This window comes from Biomphalaria glabrata, chromosome 18 (assembly GCF_947242115.1).
Source record: "Biomphalaria glabrata chromosome 18, xgBioGlab47.1, whole genome shotgun sequence".
Classification (NCBI taxonomy): domain Eukaryota; kingdom Metazoa; phylum Mollusca; class Gastropoda; family Planorbidae; genus Biomphalaria; species Biomphalaria glabrata.
In genome coordinates, this window is record NC_074728.1 from 9,546,324 (window position 1) to 9,567,318 (window position 20,995).

General features: G+C 32.9%; 1 protein-coding gene across 5 annotated transcripts in view; it reads left to right on the plus strand.

Annotated features, from left to right (window-relative positions):
- Nucleotides 1–20,905, plus strand: part of LOC106069830 (sodium- and chloride-dependent betaine transporter-like) — a 31,857-nt gene extending 10,952 nt beyond the window's left edge. For all 5 annotated transcript variants that reach the window (XM_056016613.1, XM_056016615.1, XM_056016614.1 and 2 more), the window contains exons 2-16: nt 507–1,054; nt 2,619–2,756; nt 4,455–4,617; nt 5,258–5,293; nt 5,981–6,152; nt 6,338–6,481; nt 7,328–7,434; nt 8,261–8,367; nt 8,760–8,881; nt 9,273–9,425; nt 10,794–10,890; nt 11,035–11,108; nt 12,333–12,423; nt 13,597–13,712; nt 14,503–20,905. In XM_056016613.1, the coding sequence (XP_055872588.1) occupies nt 964–1,054; nt 2,619–2,756; nt 4,455–4,617; nt 5,258–5,293; nt 5,981–6,152; nt 6,338–6,481; nt 7,328–7,434; nt 8,261–8,367; nt 8,760–8,881; nt 9,273–9,425; nt 10,794–10,890; nt 11,035–11,108; nt 12,333–12,423; nt 13,597–13,712; nt 14,503–14,745 (1,854 nt within the window). In that variant the 5' untranslated portion in view covers nt 507–963 and the 3' untranslated portion in view covers nt 14,746–20,905. The remainder of the gene's footprint in view (nt 1–506; nt 1,055–2,618; nt 2,757–4,454; nt 4,618–5,257; nt 5,294–5,980; nt 6,153–6,337; nt 6,482–7,327; nt 7,435–8,260; nt 8,368–8,759; nt 8,882–9,272; nt 9,426–10,793; nt 10,891–11,034; nt 11,109–12,332; nt 12,424–13,596; nt 13,713–14,502) is intronic.
- The last annotated feature ends 90 nt before the right edge of the window (nt 20,906–20,995 follow it).

Below are 20,995 nucleotides of genomic sequence, written 5' to 3' on the forward strand. Positions count from 1 at the left end.
ATAAGTGATTTAAAAAATTAGATTTTTCACTTTCAGAAAAGAAAAAAGTAGCCTTTGTATCAGAACTTTGACTGATCTAAAATATTGTGATGTCGGATTTTCACTATCTTTTCTAGTTTACAAGATCTAAATGGGACAAGCCACACAAAACTAATAGGGTCTTTTCCCCTTTCTGGGGCCGCTAAAAAGAAAAAAAAAACAATCTGTCTTATGACAATTAGGAGCTTCATATTCTATTCTTTTATCAAACAAATTAAACCTTTTTTTCATATTAACAGTTACATTTGAATGTATTTTTATTTCATTTTTTTCCCTACATTTTATCATTTTGTAGAAAAGAAATGATTATTCTTTTAATATTTATGTCTTCTCAGTTGAAAAAAAAAATTTTTTTTTAACAACTGTAAAGTTTTTGGTTTTTCCTACACATTCATAGCATTATTATTAACTAAACTCTAACAGATGTACATTTTAATTAATTTTTATTTTGTCTTTTCTACCTTCAGATTCTAGACGGTTGTACAGATGAACCCCAGGGAAGAACGAGATTATACAATGTTCTCACTAGAAACGAATCTTGCTCAACACAGTTGGTTCAAAACATAGATAATTAGTTGTCTTCATGCAGCCTGGTGAATCTGGAGATGCATTGCCACATCAAATTTGATAGTGAAATTGTGACTTCTTAAAACATGTTTTTTTTTATGACGACCGGATATTCAAAGATAAACCTGTAACGAATTGTGACTCATTTGCTCAACACGTATTACATTTTCTTTCAACGAACTGCCATTCCTTTTTTTATATTAATTTTTTTTTCACTTCTTGTTCTTCATTTTTGAACAAAACTGAAAAAAAAAAAGAAACTTGATCCGGAGAAAGTTGTAGAAATAAAAAAAAAGAACAACACTGACATCGAATTATCTAACAACCTTGTAAAGACTACATACAGAAATCGTCAAAATGAGCTTGGACATTCCTTCTTGGAACATAGTGGAGTTTGTGGTCATTTGTTTTTACTCCTGCTACTTATCATTCATTTATGCACCTGAAGGTAAGAGCTTAGCTTTGCTTACCCTTGTTTCTGTGTTCAATGTTTTGTTTGTATTGTTGGCATATCTCCTTAAAACATTCAAGTAAAAGTAAGGTTCCCCTTTCAGACCTTGTGATCTGTAGGGCAGATGATGTTAAGGTCATCTGTTTCTTTGGTTAGGATTATGAACCCTGATTAAATCTCTCTTGTTAATAAAAACATTTTTTTGTTACTAGCCCATTGTGACGTGATGGAATTTTTTTTTCTTTTGAAATCATATGAATGAATTCTTTAAATGTAATGCTAAAAGAACTCACTCGGTGCATCCAATATCTATGAACCCTGGATAACTGGCTGTATTGACGAAGACATTTTTTAATCTAATTAGGCCATGTGACGTAGTAGATTGTTTTTCTTTGACATCATATGGAATTAATTCTTTAAATAAAATGCTAAAAGAACTCAATCGTTGCACCAATATCTAGATTTTTTTTACACTATATTAAGATTTTTTAACTGGATTTATATTCTAATTAAAATCTTTGCAGACTCTAGATCTAGAATTTCTAGGTCTAGTTTAGACTGATGTAGACTAGATCAAGATATGGAATTTCAATCTCTAGATTTTGATTTCCAAACGTCTAGATCAATATTGGAATGTTATAATATACTCAAACTAATCTACTATTTTTAAATTTTATGTTGCATTCAGTCTATTGATAGATTATCTAGGCTTTTTTTTTTTTCATTAATGTAATCTAAATTACATCTAAATTATTCCAAATTTATATTATAGATCTAGATTTAGTAGATATATATGTCATGCCGTAATGTGTAATATATCTCTTTATCAATAATAGGCTATTAGTCTGTTGCCAGTTTGTTATTAAGTTAAGAGCAATGCCTGGCCGTGCGGTTAGCGGTCTCGGGTTCATACCCTGTTCGCTGCCATCCTCTGTCGTCCAGCGAGAAGTTAATTATTTTTAACTTAGAAGGAACATCCTAAACATGGAAAACAGAAAAAAAAAATCTTTTTTCAAATGAATCTTTGAACTATTATTACTTTTGACCATCAAAATAAAATCATGTCTTGAATATTACTTGCGAAATGGCGGATCAGACAGGGATCCGACTCCGACGGGGGCCACTTCTGTAATCTTTGTAATCTTGTTATATTTATCTTTGACTTGTTTTTATGTTTGTTTGTCATGTTTTTATATTTATGTTCAACATTTGTTATGTTGACGCTTGACTTGTTTTCTTTCACTTGTTTTTATATTTATGTAAGTTTAACTTTTTGTTATGTTTATCCCTGACTTGTTTTTATGTTTATATATGAGTTATCTGTAAGTTCCACCTGTTTTTATATTTATGTTTCACTTGCTTTTATAATTATATTCAACTTGATATGTTTATTATTGACTTTTTTTTTTATACCTGTTGGGTGCTGAATTTTTTTTGCTAGTTTTTTAAAATTTTAAATGGATGTCTGAAGATTCAATAGACCTGGTAGTGTAGGCACTCCTTTGCTGTTACCAGTGGCCCGATTTAAGAAAAGTGTTGAATATATGTTCTTGTGTTTCAGGAGGACTGACGGTGGTGGCAGTCTATGTCCCATTGGTATTACTAGGCGTCCCTGCTGTCTTTGTGCAGCTCAAGCTAGGAGGCTACCTGCAGAGAGGGCTAGTGGGAGTTTTTTCCCTTTTTTTCCCATTCTGGAAAGGTAAATTTATAATAAATTTTAATTAAGGTCTAATATTTATAAATTTACTGGTCACTAACTAGATTGGAAATAATTTCATAATTAGTTCATTAAAGAGATTTTAATGGCAAAAATTGTATTCATAGAACAAGAATTCTTTGTTATATTAATGTAAAGACTAACTCTTATAAACTTGTATATCATTCAACCATACCTATTGCCAGGTGTGAAATGAAGTTCATGTTTCTTAAAGAGTTAAAATGGGTTAAACCATTTCCATTCTTAAATGATTCTTGAAAAGAAAGAGTTCTTATATAACTTTGTTTCTGCATATAGAACAAGAAATGTTCTCATTATAATTTTATTTTTGTCTTCAGTGAGGACTACCAGACCTTAGATGTATTGTATAAAATTCATTTAATGGATTGGATAATTTTAGTTTCATCTTTTTGATTAAATTTGAAAAATGTCTTTTAAAAGCTACTTTCATATTGTTTTTTTAAATTATTTAAGCCATTGGAAGATAATTATTATTATTATTATTGCTTATATATAATGCTACTTTCATATTTATAGCATTTACAGAGCACTATGGTCCAATCTCACTTGTGGACTAGTGGGAGGGGGTATCTGGGAGAAGGTTTTTCCATGCATGCTGTAGGCGCTAATTAAACACAACTCTGCTCGAGACGAACCTTCAGCCCCCTTCTTAGGTAGCCAAGACAAGCCAAGTTCAAGTGTACTTAGTCTCTCGACCATGGTTCCCACAATTGAAGATTGTTTGAAATGTGCTTGTCTTAATAGCGTTTAAATATATTTTCAATTTTTTTATTCATCATGGCTTCACATGCATTATTCTTATCTTGTTAACATTTTTCGGAAAAGGGTCCTTGTAATCATAACATATCCAAGAAGGATCAGTAAAGCAGTCTTAGCTTTTTTTAAAATGTTTTTTGTATGGATGTAAGCATTTGCAGAAATTAAATTGATTTAAAATATATATATAATATTTTTTAAAAGCATTCATAAAAAGTGAACTTATAATACCAAAAGTAGATATACAATGTCCTGTTGAAGACAGCGTAAACTGTCATGAACTTAGTACAGTGGTCTATTGGGTATATATATGGCTCCTTTTGTCTCGAAAGGCAATGGATGCGCCCAAATGAGTCACTGGTTTTGGCTTAATCTTGAGACGGGGCAGAATCTTTAAGAACAATGATACTTTAGAGTTTAGGGTTAAAGTTTGTTTTCTAAGAATGGCTTAGCAGTAGAGGGTTTCGATCCCAATCATTTGGTTTTATGTTCCAGTACAAAACACTGAACCATATCTTGCAAATGCAAAAACGCAACCTAATGTGCTTTACTCAGACACAATGATAAAGGCACATTTCTTTAAAACCTTTGACCATGTTAACCTCAAAATTGTGCTCGTCTTGCTTTAAAAAAAAAATTATATTTGAAACGTTGAATTCTACAATTTATGACTGTATCACAATGAAATCAGTTGGTAGTAACTCTTTAAAAGATATACACTGGCAACTCAACATTTTAAATCTTTGACCTTTAAAAGAGAAAATTAACCTGCCTTTATGTACAGTTTAAAAATTATATTTTAACTCATTACACATTGGTACTGCTGAATATTAATATCTGTTTATTAGGTTATAAAATGATAATATATAATATATTTCTTTTCTATCATTTTGTATCTGCTAGGTGTTGGTATAGCTGCCTTGTTTGATCTGCTGCTCCAGTTGTCTACCTTGGCTCCTCTTGTGGCCCAGTTGGGGACCTATGCTTTCATAGCCATCTCAAAAGAGGACTACATCTGGGGGAACTGTGAAAATATGAACTATCAAGAGACTTGTGACCCTCAAGGGTATGTTTGTCTACAACATTGGAGTGTAAAATGGAGGAAATACTGATTGAACTTGAAAAAGTTGTGTTCAATTTTTCTAGTAGTCCATTGAACAACGTTTTCTGGCTCTTACATGCAGACTAGATACAAGAACTAAACAGTAATTAAAAAAAACTGGAAATCAAAATTGAATATTATAAAAAGACAAAAACTTGTAAATAAATGAGTAAAATGAAGTTTTCTAGAGAAAGTCAAAAAAAAAACTTGTATTACATTGCTAAAAAAATGTTTTTAGCAACACATTTTAAATTTTATGTACCAGTCTGTAACATTTTAGGAGGTGGGGTGGCTGAGTGGTAAAGCACTTCTAACCAGGTATCCGGGGTTCAAATCCTGGTGAAGACTGGGATTTTTATTTTAGGATCTTTGGGCACCTCTGAGTCCACTCAGCTCTAATGGGTACCTAACATTAGTTGGGGAAAAGTAAAGGCAGTTGGTTGTTGAGCTGGCCACATGACACCCTCTTTAACCATGGGCCACAGAAACAGATGACCTTTAGTCCACTAGCTCTGAAAGGGGAACTTTACTTTACTGTAACATTTGGATAAAACTAATGTACTTTTGTATCACTCTATATAATTAAGATCTCTTTATGTTACAGTGTTTCTATGTCACGACCAGCCAACATATTTTACAAGTGAGTGAAACAATATTCATTTTGAATTATTGTGGGAGTGTGTCTGTGAGTGAGAGATGCAAATTGTTGATAATTAATAGTAGCAATAAGAAAATAGAAAGAAGTGATATAGCTTACATTCATGAGCCAGAAATAGTTGGAATACTTCAAATGGTTTAAATATGATGACCCTTCTTCTTTTTTTTTTTAAATTAAATTTATATTTAAACCTTTTTTTTTTATAACAAGCTGAAATAAGCTTGTGCTTGTATACACCATTTAGACCACCACATTTAAAATAATTTTTACTAGTTAACTGACAGTTAAGGTCTCTTATTGGTTAATTTGAGGTATGCTTATGTAAGCAGTTTGGGAGAAAGTTTGTGTGTAATTTAACATGTGAGTACAACTGATGCCCAGGGGCTGCATTTTAGTTGTTACCTCCATTGAGAGTCCATTGGTTACTTAATTTTTAAGTAAATATCTGTGGGTGCAGGTTAGTTAAAGTCATAGGCTGCAGGTTATTGGTTTGAGTCCTAATCTATATCAGTATGCCTGAAGTTCTCTAGACAACCTAGGTGCAGATGAATATGTGTTCCATGGTGTAGGGTTTCAACAAACTGACAGATTTAAGGGGTATAAAATATCAGCTCTGAAGATTGTGACACAGTTTTACCCTGTAGTTCATTTATGTCGATCTATTTTCAGGCAAGCTTTCCTCCAGGTTTCCTCTGATATTCAAAACATCAATGGCTTCCCACAGTGGCAGTTTACTGACCTAGCCAGGAAGGCTGGAATATCACTGATGCCTGTGACACTGGCCATCGTTTGGGTCCTGGTTACCCTGTTTGTTGGGTTTGGTGCTCGTGTTTGTGGTTGGGTGAGTTTCAACATTTGACTTTTGTCTCTGTGACTTGGTTTTACTGTGCTGCTTTCAGTCTTGGTTGAAAAGCAATATGTAATTATAGTTCTAGTTATACTTATTGTTGGAAGTAAAAAAAAAAATAAAAGTTCTTGACATTTGTTTTGTTTAATTATGTGCCTACTGTTATCTTGTCCATCTAGATCCTGTTTCTTTTGGCTCCAGCCGCTTTATCTTGTTTGTTAACTGTTCTGGGCTATGGCTACCACCATCTGAACAATACTCACACTGTGGACTATCTGAAGACGTTATACATGTTCCATGAAAGTGAAGGTGATGTCTTAGAGGTAGGGTTCTTGCTTGTATACTTAAGTAAGGAGTCTTCATGTCTCAGTCAGTAGAAAAGGAGAGGAAAAAATTATTGAGATCAACTAGGAGAGAGAGAAAGAGGAACAATTTATCTTTAAAAAAAAATTTTAGTGTGTATTTTTTCCCTAAGTTGTGAATAATGTTTCTGTTAGACCTTGTGTATGTAAAATGTTTAAGATTTTTGCAATATTCCTATCATTTATTTTGTTTAACCTAAATGTCACACATGGCTGTACACTTAGGGGTGGAGTTTCCATGGTACAGCAAGGTAAAAAATATTTGTTTCCAGACATTCAAAGAAATTTAACCAATCAAATTAGGTAAAGAAATATGTAAAGAGAGAGCATAGAGGCTTCCAAGAAATAGTTAAAAAGAATAATCAGTTCTTGAAAAGGTTATTTACTAGATACATAAAAAAATAGGAAGTCTGGGGATGGATCGGGAAATCAGTTTTGTGTTTAATTAATTATCTACAGTGAATTTTACTTTTATTCTAGTTATTACTTCTTGCCTGGGTTCTAGCATGTTCTCAGGAACCAGCATTCAGTTGGTAGAAAACAGCAAACACACATAACATCATTCTCCTTGTCGTAAATTTGTTTATTTGATTTGTTGCCTCTAGTGTTTGTTTACATTTGTAAGACTGTGTACTGACCATATTTCCTGTCATGATCTTTACTATGTGTTTAGTTGTATGTCATTCATTGTAATAAAGCTTTGGATGTAACATGGTTTTTGTTATGTTAAAGTATGACACTCCCTAATGTCTCAAGACCTCTACATTTACTTTGGGACTGTCCTATACATTTATGCTTGTTTCACAGAAATGGTTAAAAGGGTTCAAACTCCTCATCTACACTTTCCCTATGTGGACTCCCATTTGCTGCACCATGGGGAAGTTTTGTGGCAAGAGTCAGAGAATAAGGAACATGTGAGTTGCTTTGTCTGCTAGGAAGTACTATTTCAAAGCTAGAAAAAGTGAAGCAGCATGTTTGAAGCAATGTTGTAAAAACAGCTTGACCTTATCAAATATAATCAACCCTCCTCTGTGTTAAAATCATAGTTATAGTTTAACACAACACAGTTTACTCTTCTCTATCATTTATGCACCTCGTATTATATTTTAAACTGTTCAGAATTGTCGTTAACTCCATTGCTAAACAGTTCGAAGAATTATGATATTTGACGTTTAATTCAAGTTGTTATGACATCATCTTACCTAGCCCACAACCCATTACCATCTAAATTAGGTTATGCAAACGTCTGCACTATTTGACTCATACACCAAGTGTCAGGGTCACTTACCAGTTTATACTACTCAAACATCTCAAGATAAATAAGTTAATCTCTAACTTTGTAATGTCATGACATTAATTTTACATCAATTGTACATCCTGTACTGAGCTGTGAAACAGTCTATTCCATTTAGTTAAATCTAAGTTTGGGCACTCTAATAAGTGTTAGGTAGTTTATTGAGCTAAAAATAAGCATTTAAGCTATTATAAAGTTGTTGAACTGCATGTTAAAGTAAAATTTAAAAAAGACCATTCAATACAAGTATTACTTTAAGATAATGAACTATTCTGGGCCTGAGACTTACTATATTTCTAAAGATGTTTTTAAAGTTGTTGTTTAATGAGAGACTAGAAGAAAAAAAAATTGTATTGGAAAAATTATAGTCCACCACTTTCTTCTATACAATATGATATGAATTCTTGATACTAATGCATTTTATGAACATGCTTTTGTTTCACCAGGACATGGATTGCATTAGTGGCTATCTTTGTGCTTGTTAGTCAGTTGCCCAATTTGGCCATGGCACCATACCTGGGCAATTTACTAAACAGTGGTCAACATTTTTCTAGTGAGTATTTTATCCAGGGAAAATATTCTTTGAATTACATAAATATCAATCTTAGAAAATCAAGTTACTTGCCTTTTTTTTGTGTGTTTTAGCTGAACATTTTTAATTTAGCTTGACTAAACAGGAAAAAATTGTTAAAACACTTTTTGCAGAGATTATTAACTGTAGTTAAAAGCAGATACCTCTGATTATATATGTTTTATGCAGAATGAAAAAAATCTAAAGATATATCAGAAGACCTTTATTATTTAACTAGTCAGTTTGTCAGTCTATATATCTGCATATATAGTTGTTTTGTTATTAAGTGTCATGTCAGTGTGACACATTAAGTTGCTACACTAACATGCTTGAAACTAAATCCTGAGTCTTCTTCTGTGCACTTTTATTTTCAGTTGCATCAGACATCAGTCGTATCATGATACAGATGCCTGAGGCTTTCACTACTTTTAAAATCCCTCATGCCTATGGCTTCGTGTTCTATCTTTCAGCTTTCTTGTTGACTCTTATGTTTTTGGTAAGTACTTGAAATGAATTCAATATTTTGAAAAGTGGAAAAGGAAAAGGGGGATAAAAAGCTTTAAACTAATCTCTCTATATATAACATATTTTACTGATCTTGTTGGCAGAGGTTTTTGTTCAACTTAGAAAAGGACATTTAGAGAATTCTTTTAGCAATTTGTTTTCCCATCTTCTAATGTGTTGGAAACAAACAACTATCTAGAATATTAAGAATTTTAATTACATATTTTTGTTAAAATATGCCATTGAAAGTTTGCTTAGATTGTATACAGGTTTTTTTTTTGTACATGTTGGAGCAAAATGAAAAAATGATTGCCAACACATAGAAGTTTATATGAAAGAAGGGATTGAAATTAATTCTGTTGAATCTTGTGTTTGTATGACAGTGTATCGGCACTCTGACCATAGTGGACAACATTGTTGAGTCACTCAGGCACTGGATAGACAAACACACTTGTAGCAAGATAGCTGTCCACCTCCTAATCACCTTTCTAGTCATGCTTGTGGCCATGGGGTTAGGGATCATACAAACCACTAAGGTAAGTTTGTTTGTGCTGTCAAGGTGGTGATTGTGAGACTGCAGTAGTTACAATAGTACAAGCAAAGAGAACAGCCATGTTAAGTACCAGTCTGATCTTTCTTAAGAAATGGTTTTCAATGTTCAAAAAGTGTTATTAAAAGTATGAATAAGAATTTTAATTTAGTCAGATTATGTTACACATGGGGTCAGAGTGGTGAGGCGCTTGGCTTCCAAACTGAGGGGTATTGCGACTGAGATTTTGAACTTCTGAATCTTTAGGATGAGTCTTCCCAACTCCCATGGGTACCTGGCATATATTGGGGAAATAAAGATGGTTATTGTGCTGGCCATCTAACAGTTGGTCATAGAAGACATCATCTGGCTTCATAGAATTTACATTTACTTAACTTTTACTTTTTTTTTTACTTTTTTTTTTAATGTTATAATAGTAATCACTTACAAGTCTAGGGTGCAGTGGCTGAGTGGTTAAGTGCTTGGCTTCCAAACCTGGTGTCCGGGATTTTGAATTTCAGGATTTTTAGGGTGAACGAGTCCACCCAACTCAAATGGGTACCTGACATGAGTTGAAGAAAGTAAAGGCGGTTGGTTGTTGTGGTGGCCACATGACAACCTGCTTGTTAACTGTTGGCCAAAGAAACAGATGACCTTAACTTCATCTGCCCAACAGATATCAAGGTCTGAAAGGGAACTTAAGTATAATTAAATAAATAATTGTAAGACTTAGAGAAACAAATTTTTTTTTGCAAAGTGACTAACATTCTTTGCCTATTTCCATGGCCAATGTTTTAAGTTGTGTGTATGTGGCCTACACAATTGGTTAGTTGGTTTTCTTTTACTCCATCTAGAAATCTAGTTTTGTACATTATTTTACAGCTGAATAAGAATGCCAGTCTCCACTTAGATTCAGTGATGGAGTTTGTTCAATATCCTACAGCTCTAGCCACTCAGCCATAGAGTCCCACCATTCATCAAAAGTCTTTTATATATTTAACTTTAAATAGTAACAAAAGGTACCATCAAAATGCAATGTCTAGATTTTAGGCAAGTTCCCCTAGAGATGTTACAGTCTGTAGTTCAAAGGATATTAAGTTTATGTTTCTGGGGCCAATAATGAATGAAGGTATATGAACTTAAGGCATTAGGACAGGAATTTGTGACCTCTGGATTGGCATCCTTAAGTTTATTTTTAATGCTATATTAATTTCATTTTTTTTTTATTTTTTCATTTTTTTCATAATATACATTTTGTTTTAGTTGTATAAGATGGACCTTGTTTTAGTAGGTTTCTATTAAACATTTCTGCAATATGATAATAAACATCATTCAGAATGTTTTTTGTTTTTTGTTTCTCTTTTTCCTTACGTAGGCTGGCCACTATTATTATCTGCTGTTCACTCAGTCATTTGATAAATTGAGGTTTTTAATCATCATCTTGATTGCATTTGGTTTAATGATTGTTTATGGTGAGTAATTGTAAGATTCACAAGTCACAATATGCTGCTAGTCAAAAAATGTACCAATTTTCGTATATTTCCAATGAATGGTGTCTTTCTATTGTAACATGTGTCTGAACATATAACTTTCAACATTTTTATTTTCTCTGACAGTGAAACAGAATTTTGGATTGATAGAGAGAATAGTGATGGGTTTTTGGTTCACTATATCAGCTTTGATTAGTTCAGTGAGTAGAATTGAAAAAACATTTTTTTTATTTTATACGGTGTCTCAAAATTGATAAATTTAAAATTGTATAATACAGAATCACCTGTTATAATTATTGTATTAATTGTCTGTAAAATATATTTAGTGTTTTTTTTTTGTTTTTGTTTTTTTTTTATTAACAAAAAAAATTAAAACAATATTGGTTCTTGACATGGACATACATATGGGATCATATGGAATATACCTATTGGACCATATGAAACATACATATGGGACCATATAGAACATACATATGTGATCATATGGAACATACATATGGGACATACATACTGTGCTTTTAAAAATGATGTACTAAGTAGGCTACTTATATGTTCTAACAATAGGGTCACATTTATAAGCTAGCTAGTTGTTCTCTCAATCTCAGTCAATATTTTAGTTCTAACCAGGATTTAACTCTTTCAGTGCTGCGTTGCTCTCATGAGTAACTTTGCTTGCACTGGCGAGTGCACTGTTACTCTCCGCGAGTAACTTGATATATAATATTTATTAAGGCACGACATGGCCTAAATTGTGCCGATGTGCCTCAAATCAAAAATCATCAACTATAATATTTATTTTGCTATCTTTTTAATATTAAACTTTTTATTTGTTTTATTTTTTTTTTGGATTCGAGAGTGATTGTTCTTTGTTTTTGTTGTAAATTGGATGCAGGACCAACATGCTTTTTTTAAAAAAAAAGACAGCATTGTGTTAGTGGTTCCTCTTTTTTAGTTTAATTTGTGGGACCCGAAAAATGTTAATACAAAGGCCTAGTGTATTTGTTCATCTTTTATGAAACTTAAAGTGATAAAATGTGTTTAGTTTTGTGATTTTTCAATACTTTTTAGTTATAATTTTAAGGTTACATCTCTCAGTGTATAGATTTTCAAATCAAGTTCTTATATATTTTCTTTTTTTTGTACTCAGTTTAAAGTTAATTAGAAAAATATTCTCTTGAATAATTTATTTCAATTATTACACTTCTGTAGCCAATTCATTTTCCTTTAAAATAAAATCAAATAAAAAAACTAGTTAGTTAAAAATTCTACCTCCCTTCTAAATTTTTTTTCGTTCCTGAAAACTGCTTTTTTTTTTATCAATACAATACACACTGAAAGAGTTAAATTCAGGTCAACTTTATCCTGTTTCATTTGAATGCCTTGTGTTTTCTTTGGTTTAACCTTATCCTGTGTACTTCAAACAGGGTCTCTGGTTGTACCATCTTTATATCCAACTGGATTTCCACTCGACCAACATCCAGTTGGATGATATCACTAAATCAAAGGAGGAACTCAGTAAGTTTTATTAAGTTAATGTAATATTGGTCATAATGGTTTGTTACAAAACTTTCCATTTTAGTTCTTTATTGGCTGCTTAGCTGTACACTGTAGTGTTTCCCAAATTTTTTCCTTAACGGAACACTTCACACATTCGAGTATTTAACAGAACACTTGGCTTTTTTTTTAGAGTGATTAATTCACATGGTGGTAAAAAAAAAGTTCACATTTTAGACCTTGTGGTCTAAAGGGCAGATGATGTAAAGGTCATCTGTTTCATGGTGGTCTTCTTGTTAATTATTCCAGTAGTAGTTTGTGGAACATCTATTCAGGGTTCCATGGAACTCAGTTTTGGAAACACTGCTGTAGAGAATTAGTTCAAAGAAACCAAAGTAAATTTTAAGGAAAAAAATGGTCTGCTAGTGCTGCTATTATATTTGTGAGTAACTTTGTTTTCAGCCCTAAGTTATAACAATATAGCTTTGGTCTAATTGAAACTATTTTTACTTGTATATCAATGCTACAAACTGAAAAATCTTTTTTTCTGAGCTTAAAAATTTAATAAAATATTTCTATGACTTAATGTGCCTAAAGCGGATTCTTGGCTAGGTAGAATTTATAGTTTTAGTTAAACTTAACATTGTTAAAGTAATTTTTTTTTTGTTTAACTTCATGTCTTTTTAACCATACTTCACTCACAACCTAACTGTCCCCTTTACCTACGTTCTTGAGGGACATGCCTCTCTTTTCTTACTTTCAATCTAGCTTTAGATTTAATGAAGTTCAATATTTTCTTATCACTCAAACTCTCTGTATATATTAATTGAACTAAAAAGTTTATCCCATTATTAAGAGTCTAGATATCACAAATATCAATCGACATTGTGAATTTTCATAAATTTTTTATGTCAAACCACACTAAGGGTATATAAACACAGGAAACAGACATTTGCAATTTTCAAAGGTTGCTTAATTATTATTGCTTGGTAATTTTTGAATTGATACCAAAAAAATAAGTACAGTGGTCTGGTAGAGTTAAGTGTCAGACTACTAAGGGAAGATTCACATAAATGAAAAGATGCACCCTTAGTGAAATGAGCCCTTAGTACACAGCTGTGAAACGAGACATTGTTTTACAGCTGTGAATTTATTTTTTAAGATTAAAGTATAATGATACATTTTTCTCTCCAGATTATTTACCCCAGGAGTGGACGTGGGTCAGCTGGGCTATTGCTGGTTTTCCATTTATTGGGATTCTGCTTGGAGCCATTCATGCATGTTTCTCTGCATGTAAAGATTCATCTCAGGTAGGAAGCACTGCCTTAGTGGTCATATGTATGGTCACACTTAACCATACTGAAAACATTTTTTTTAATATAAGAAACTGTTAAAAAGTTTAGAACTCATGTGTGTATGTGAGGGTTAACATCTAAATTACTTAGTTTGTTGATCATTAGATGTGGCTGTATGGGGTGTTGAAAGCCGAGAAGAAATCTGCCTTGAGAACTCAAGCATAAGATTAGGGTGTATCGAGATGCTTATAAAGCTGGTCCAAAAGCAATAAGGTTGCATCCTCAGTTCCCCTGGCTGCTTTATATGCAAACTAGTAAGGGTCTAGGCTTTTATTGACCATTGTTACAAGTTGTTTAAACACATATTTTTCAAAACATTTCATGAGTGTTAGAGCTACTGGGCGAAAATCATTTAATCTAACTTTTTTTTAGTTTCTTGGGTACTGGTACGATTTCTGAAGTTTTCCAGATTTCGGAATTAAGCACATTTGTAGGGAGTGTAGTCAAAGATGTGAGAGAAGATAAAAGAGATTTGTTCAGCACATACCTTCATCAGCTTGCCGCTTATTTTATCTGGCCCAAGTACCTTTCATTACATTTACTCTTCTGAATAGAAAGGTCAGCTCATCTTGGGTTTTAGTTTATTGACACAGAACACCTTAGCAAATACTGCCAGCTCAGAAGAACAAAACAATTAGCCTATTTTTTTCACTACTTTCCATACTAATTATAAAATTGCTAACATTTTAAAGATTTTCCCACCCTATTTACCAAGATACTGCTTCTTTTATTTCTTTATTTACAGAAATGTCGCAAACTTTGCTGTGGCATGACTGAAAGAATAAGAGAACAGAATGGAGATGACTTCTCCCCGCCTCCCCTTCACCCTTCGGAGCCGAGTGCCCCTCCGTACATGTACAGCTATATTGATCGCTCTATGAATGGCACCCACCGTCATGAAGACTATGACTTGGACCACTATAAACTAGACTATGACCCGCCTGAGACAGAACCTTTGACCCGAAATAATCGATCGACAAGGATATAGCTTGTCGCATATGTTTCTCTCATATATCTCATTGTTTTGTCATCTCTTCAGTCGAAATATTTTCATATAAATTCTCATCACACCAACTCTAGTCATTGCAACACGCTGAGTCCAATTATTCATCACTTATAATAAAATATTCACCCTATTGTATGACCAATCTTAATCTATGAAGAGATAGACATAGAGAGAAAACATATATATTTATAAAATATTTATATATGTAGTTTATTAATGACAAGACAATATTGTAGATAATTTCTATTAGAAAATCGTTGGTGCAATGATTATACTAACCCTTATTGTAAATAATGTTTTTTTGGTTACATTTTTGGTGTCATTTGTAGAACACACTTGTTTATTTTTTTTTTGCATGTACCTTCCCTCGATTCTATGAGCTGATCCACAAGTTGACCATGTCATTAATGAAGTATTGTCACATTTAAATTTTGACTGTTTGATTTTGTGACACCTTATCTTCAAGGACATGGTTTCAATCAAACTAGTAGAAGTGCTTATGAAAACTTGATGGTTGGATATTGTGTCTGAAGCTCATAATATGTTTATTTTAACCATTCTTATTTTGTAAGAGACTATACTCTTCTGTGTTAATAATGTAGGGATTTGAACTGAGGACAGTGGGTACACTTTTGTATACTATTTATTGTCATGTGATAAAACAGGAATTCCACAAACCATCAGCTGGTTATTTATTGCAGCGAGTCATAACTGCATCAGTTGTTGAAGACGTTTATCTCAGCCGTTGTCATGACTATTTCTAATTCCAAGTTGATTCTGTCCTAAACCTTAAGACTGAAGTTCATTCTAGCCAGATCTCTAGATCAGAACATATTTTGAAGAGACCATGCTAGTAGTAGAGGTCTTAAAACACTGTCCTGGACCTGAATACCACATGACATTAGTAAGGCAGCAGTTCTCAAAGTAATCAATCAGTCAGGATTATCTTCCTGGTGGTCCATGAGCAAAACATTTACATAGTGGGTCATTGCTCAAATTTCTAATGGGGATCTTGCTTCTGTGGGGCACAGGATCTGGCAGTGGTGTTTTAATTCTTAAAGATTGATTGTAGTTTTTTTTTTTTAATATAGCAGAGCTCATAAATTAATGTTTACACTATTAGACTTAGCATTAGATGCTTTGGATAAATGACGAACTCTTCTGCATTAGATACTTTGGATCAATGACTAACTCTTCTGCGTTAGATACTTTGGATCAATGACTAACTCTTCTATTTGATCTTTAGACTTCCTAAACCTGTAGTAAAGTGTAGAAGTTCAATGATGTACTGGCTGTGGGAGAAATAGAACCATATGTGGTTGTAGTAGATTGGCAAACATTTAGTCATTGTGGGAAAATTTAGACAAATAGACATAATGCAAAGTGCCGACTGGCTGAATGTTCTACAGCAAAACTGAGATAACATTGCCACTACACAGTCAAGTCCTTCTTCAAGTATTCTCATGAAATGCAGACTTTGATCTCACTTTTGTTATTGAGTTTTTTTTTCTTGCTGTCTGTAGTTTGTCTTGGGGGCCATCATGTGGTAATAGCAGCAGCTGTCTGTGTGTCCTGTGCACATGACACTGCCAGTAAAATGGAGCTTAACTTCTGCGTCATAAGTTCAGGGGAGGGGGAGACAGAACTTGATTTTGAAATAAACAACAGCTGTGATTTTTTTTTAAAGACATTTTTTTGTTTCATTTTGTTTAATGTTTGGTAAGAAACAGCCACACTTTTGAGCTCAAATTTGTTCTAAATGATCCATTTATTTATAGCGCCACTTTGATGGAAACATTTATTTATTGCATGTGTTTATTCTGAATGTCTGTTCAATTCTGTTGAATTCTGTGCTTGTGTGTTCTAATCTGGGGGCATGATGGTCGAGTAGTTCAGTGCTTGGCCTCTAAAAACAGGATCATGAGTTCAAAAATCTCATATGAGGGCTGGGAATGTTTTAATTCAAGACTTTGGAGAGTCCATGAGACAGACTAGCTGTATAGGGTACCCGCCTTTATTTGAGGATAGTAAAGGCATGATCTGTCTACATGATCACACACACCCCAATGAAGCATTGCTACAGAATCAGATGAGCTTTAAATCTCTCTGTACCGGTACCAAAGACTTCTAAGTCATAAACGGAAGCTTGATTTTATATTCTCACTCTATTAAAATATGTAACTTTGAATGTGATATTTCAGCATTATATATCTGTAACTAACGACTCTGTTTCACAAACGATTGTAACACTTTCAGAACAAAAGCACCATTAAGTCAAAACTTGCAAAGTAGTGAATAAACTGAATGTAAACAGTCCTAGTAGGTCATTGGTCTTGGTCAGTGGTGGAGGTATTCTTTGGGTAGTGTGGACTACAACCTTTGGCATTGCTCTACAACTTGTATTCATAGCTACACAATAAATATTTATTCTCGCCTGCAGTATTTTAATGACCTAAGTCTTCCTTGGGGTATGTCAGGCTCTGAGCTTCCTTGGGGTATGTCAGGCTCTGAGCTTCCTTGGGTTGATAAATACAGGACCCCGTATGAGAAGAAAAGTTTGCTGTTTTTCCAAAGCCAAGACTAGAATCAAAATGCTCAGCAGAAAAAATTGTGGCTAGAAGAAAAAGGAATATCTCCATTTATAATCAAGAGTTTATTGACCACTTTATATATATAAGTTGTTTAAGCTGCATAGTTCAGTGTGTTGAATGGATTGTTTCTATAGCCAGCTCATAGTGTGGCTTTCATTTAACTAGGTTTGATGTCTGCTCCAAAGTGATTTTTTTTTCTTCAACTGCTATGTGTATACATGATTTTATAGATATTTTATCTTGACTGTCATTCCATTAAATTTTTTTTTGTTATTGCTGCCTCATTTTATGTTTACACAAATTTGTGTACAAGTTTTACATTTTGTATTTCTTCATCAATATCCTTGGGCTAAATTGTGTTTTGTTTAGTTGTTACTTTGCATATGTAAAGGCAAACTAGCTTCTTCAAAGAAATATAATGTATTCATGTCTTGATTGTAACATGGGTGGGGGTGAGAGAATCACTAGAGTTGAAAAGAAATTGAACAGTCTCCAGACAAGACACTCTGAGCCCCCTTTTAATAGAAAAGTTTTAGTGTGCGCAATCTGGGGTAGGTGAGAATAAAATTGATATATGCCCGTTTTTTTTGTTCTATCATTACTTCTGGAGACCATGGCGCCTTAAAGTCTGCAATAATTATTTGTCGGCCATTCTCCATCCCCATGTTAAATTTGGTAGCTAAATTGTAATTTATAGCGGAGTGAATTATTGGACATTAGGACTATTTGATATTAACTCTAGATGTTGAAATAGCTCTCTCTGTTATGGTCCATTGTTAAAGACTAAACAGTTTCATGTGTAATTCTTCAACTAACATTCCTCTTTGCCATTCTTTGTCTCATATTTGTCAACCATTTTGTTTTAGCTTTTGAGACTTTTAGTATTTTACTCTTTCCTTATGTCTACACCTTTGATGGCTGCAGTGTACTGCCGTTTTGATGGCTGCAGTGTACTGCCGTTTTGATGGCTGCAGTGTACTCTACTCTTTACCTTCCTTAAATTTATTTTCTGTTGCCTCATTTTAGCTTGTGAGATTTTAAACAAAAAAGTTTTTTAAGGAAATTTTTTGTATGCATTGTTTTAAACTTTCTGTTTCATGATTAAAAATTGTAATAATGTCATGTCAATCCCTCTGGTAGAGAAACCAAATTATTATAATTAAACCAGAAGAGAGACATTTACAAATAGATATATTTGTGAGCCTCTGAAATGTTTTTTAATGCTATTTTATTCTGTATGTTCTTTCAACTTGTGTTCCTTCTGTTTAGAAAAGTTTTGTGTGTTTTTCTATGTGACTGATGATATACTCTTTTAGTTCATATCTAACCATTTTCTTTTTTGTTTAATCTTCCACGATGGACACATTTTAAAGTAACACCATTAGGTCACAATGTACTTTGTACAAAGCATTTTGAAGTATTTCATTCAGCATTGGATCCAGTCCTAGAACACATTCTCATGTTTGCACCCAAGGGGAATAATTCTTTTCTTGTCATTGATTGATGTAATCATGTCTGTTTGTGTATTATGGGTATAGGTTAAGTCTTCAGTTTCTGTCTATCTATAGACATATTGATATTTGACTATTTTGAAATAAATGGCACTCTTTCCAAAGACATTTGTACATATATTCTCACAGAAATAAACCCTGGGAAAACATATTTTTCAAGACATCTTTGACTTACCAGTACTTCCCTTATTACTGTATTAAATACTGAAATATTCAATGCTGAAATAAAACATTTGTACCATTAAAATGTTGAACTCCCAAATGGAAGTTTATTTAGTAGATTTAATGAATTTTTTAGGGAGAGCTCCCTCCTGGATGTCCACATCTGGAATAGTTTATTGTTTTGAGACTGAAAAGGTTATTTCGTCTAGGGAACTTCGTTTTGCTTAAAATATTTTCTCACTTTGAAAGAATAGCAAAACTTTTCAATTTTTTAATTCAATTTTTCTCATTTTATATACCCTGTACTCTTTGTTAACTTCCTTTGGTATTTGTGGAGTCATCGGCTGGTCTGTTTGCTAATGAATCAATCTCATAATTCAATCTATAGGTCAGTGTTTTTTCCTAAAGATTTGTAGAAAGTTAGATCAAACACACCTAAACATGGCAGCCAGCTAAGACTTGTGGAAATTGACACAAATCAATTTTTTGTGTATTTTGTATGTGAATTGAAGATTGATTTTACTTAGAAATGTCTTTTTAAAATACTATATATTCTTATCATTCATGAAGTCTTGCCTCTAACCAGACAAATGACTAACAAGAAGTAACAGTACTAAAATGGAGTCAGAAGTGTGCAGGTCTCAGCCCACATGTTTGTTTGGTCATGTTTTCATTCATGTCTAAATGAAACCTTCTCAAGTCAATCTGTTACATGCAGCCATTGTAAGATCACTTTGTATACACGTTTCTTAAATCAAAATATTTCATTCATGCTAATACTACAATCAAGTTTGGTTATTACTTTTGTTATTAGAAAACGTTCTGAAGTATTGAGTAGCCAGCACAATGACTAGCTCTATTTCATTTATCTTTTAACTTATGTTTGTTATAGAGTTGAGACATCCATTGGTTTTACTTAGTACAGTTTGTGGAACTTAATTCATTTTGCACAAGCTAAATTTGAGAAATATAATGTGTAGTTTTAAATACTTAGGGTTAGGATTTTTAATTTCTTAAAAGTTCATAATATTATACAGGTCAGTGATATAAAATATTCCCTTTTTTAAAAACAATAATAGAAGCATAGTGAAAATGCAATGGCGCCTGGTGATTTTATATGCCCAACCTGTGATCGCAGCTGTGTATCAAGGATTGGCCTCTTTAGTCACACAAGAAGTTGCAAAGGGAAAAGATCGTCTCACGAGACGTAAAATGCCACAGAGAGAATAGAAGCATATCTGTTTCCTGTATCCTGAAGAATCTGTTCCACATTACTAGTGAATCTGTAGTTTGTAATCATAGAGTTTGACAAATATAATTCTATCAATTTTATTCTATTAGTAAATGTTATATATGAACACTGAGAATATTGAGTAGGACTAAGTCTAGTTACTGGTAGTTACAACTATACAAATGTGAATTTTTGTTTTCATTTAGATAAGAAAACCACTACCTTGAAGTGTAAAAAAAAATATTAATTTAGCTAATAAATCTAAATGAGAAGACAAGAAACATCAATAGATCATATTCTGTTCTCCCTGAAAAAATACATATGTAGTTGACCTAATCTGGGTTTATTTCTTAAAGAAAAATGGTGTTGACATCAAGTTTTTTTTTTTTTAATCTGTTCAGCTGTTCATAAAAAAAAACAAAACAACTAGATCTATGTTCAATAAGAACTGGGGAGAGACTAAGTCTAGTGAAAAGAATTTGCTGCTCAAAATATGAATTGTTTATTTGCAGCAATGGTCATGTTCCCCCTTTTTTTCTGTTGTAACCTCTGACCCCCCCCCAATGTGTAACAAGTTTGTACACCACACATTTGTGTCATTGTGAAACAATTTTTTTACAGAAATAAATTGTAAACTTGAATGTTGATTGTGTGTAGCATCTTGTTCTTTTTGTGAACTAAGTCTTCAGTCTGTGTGTGTGGGTTCTTGATAAAAGAGACACAGTGTTAAATTAACT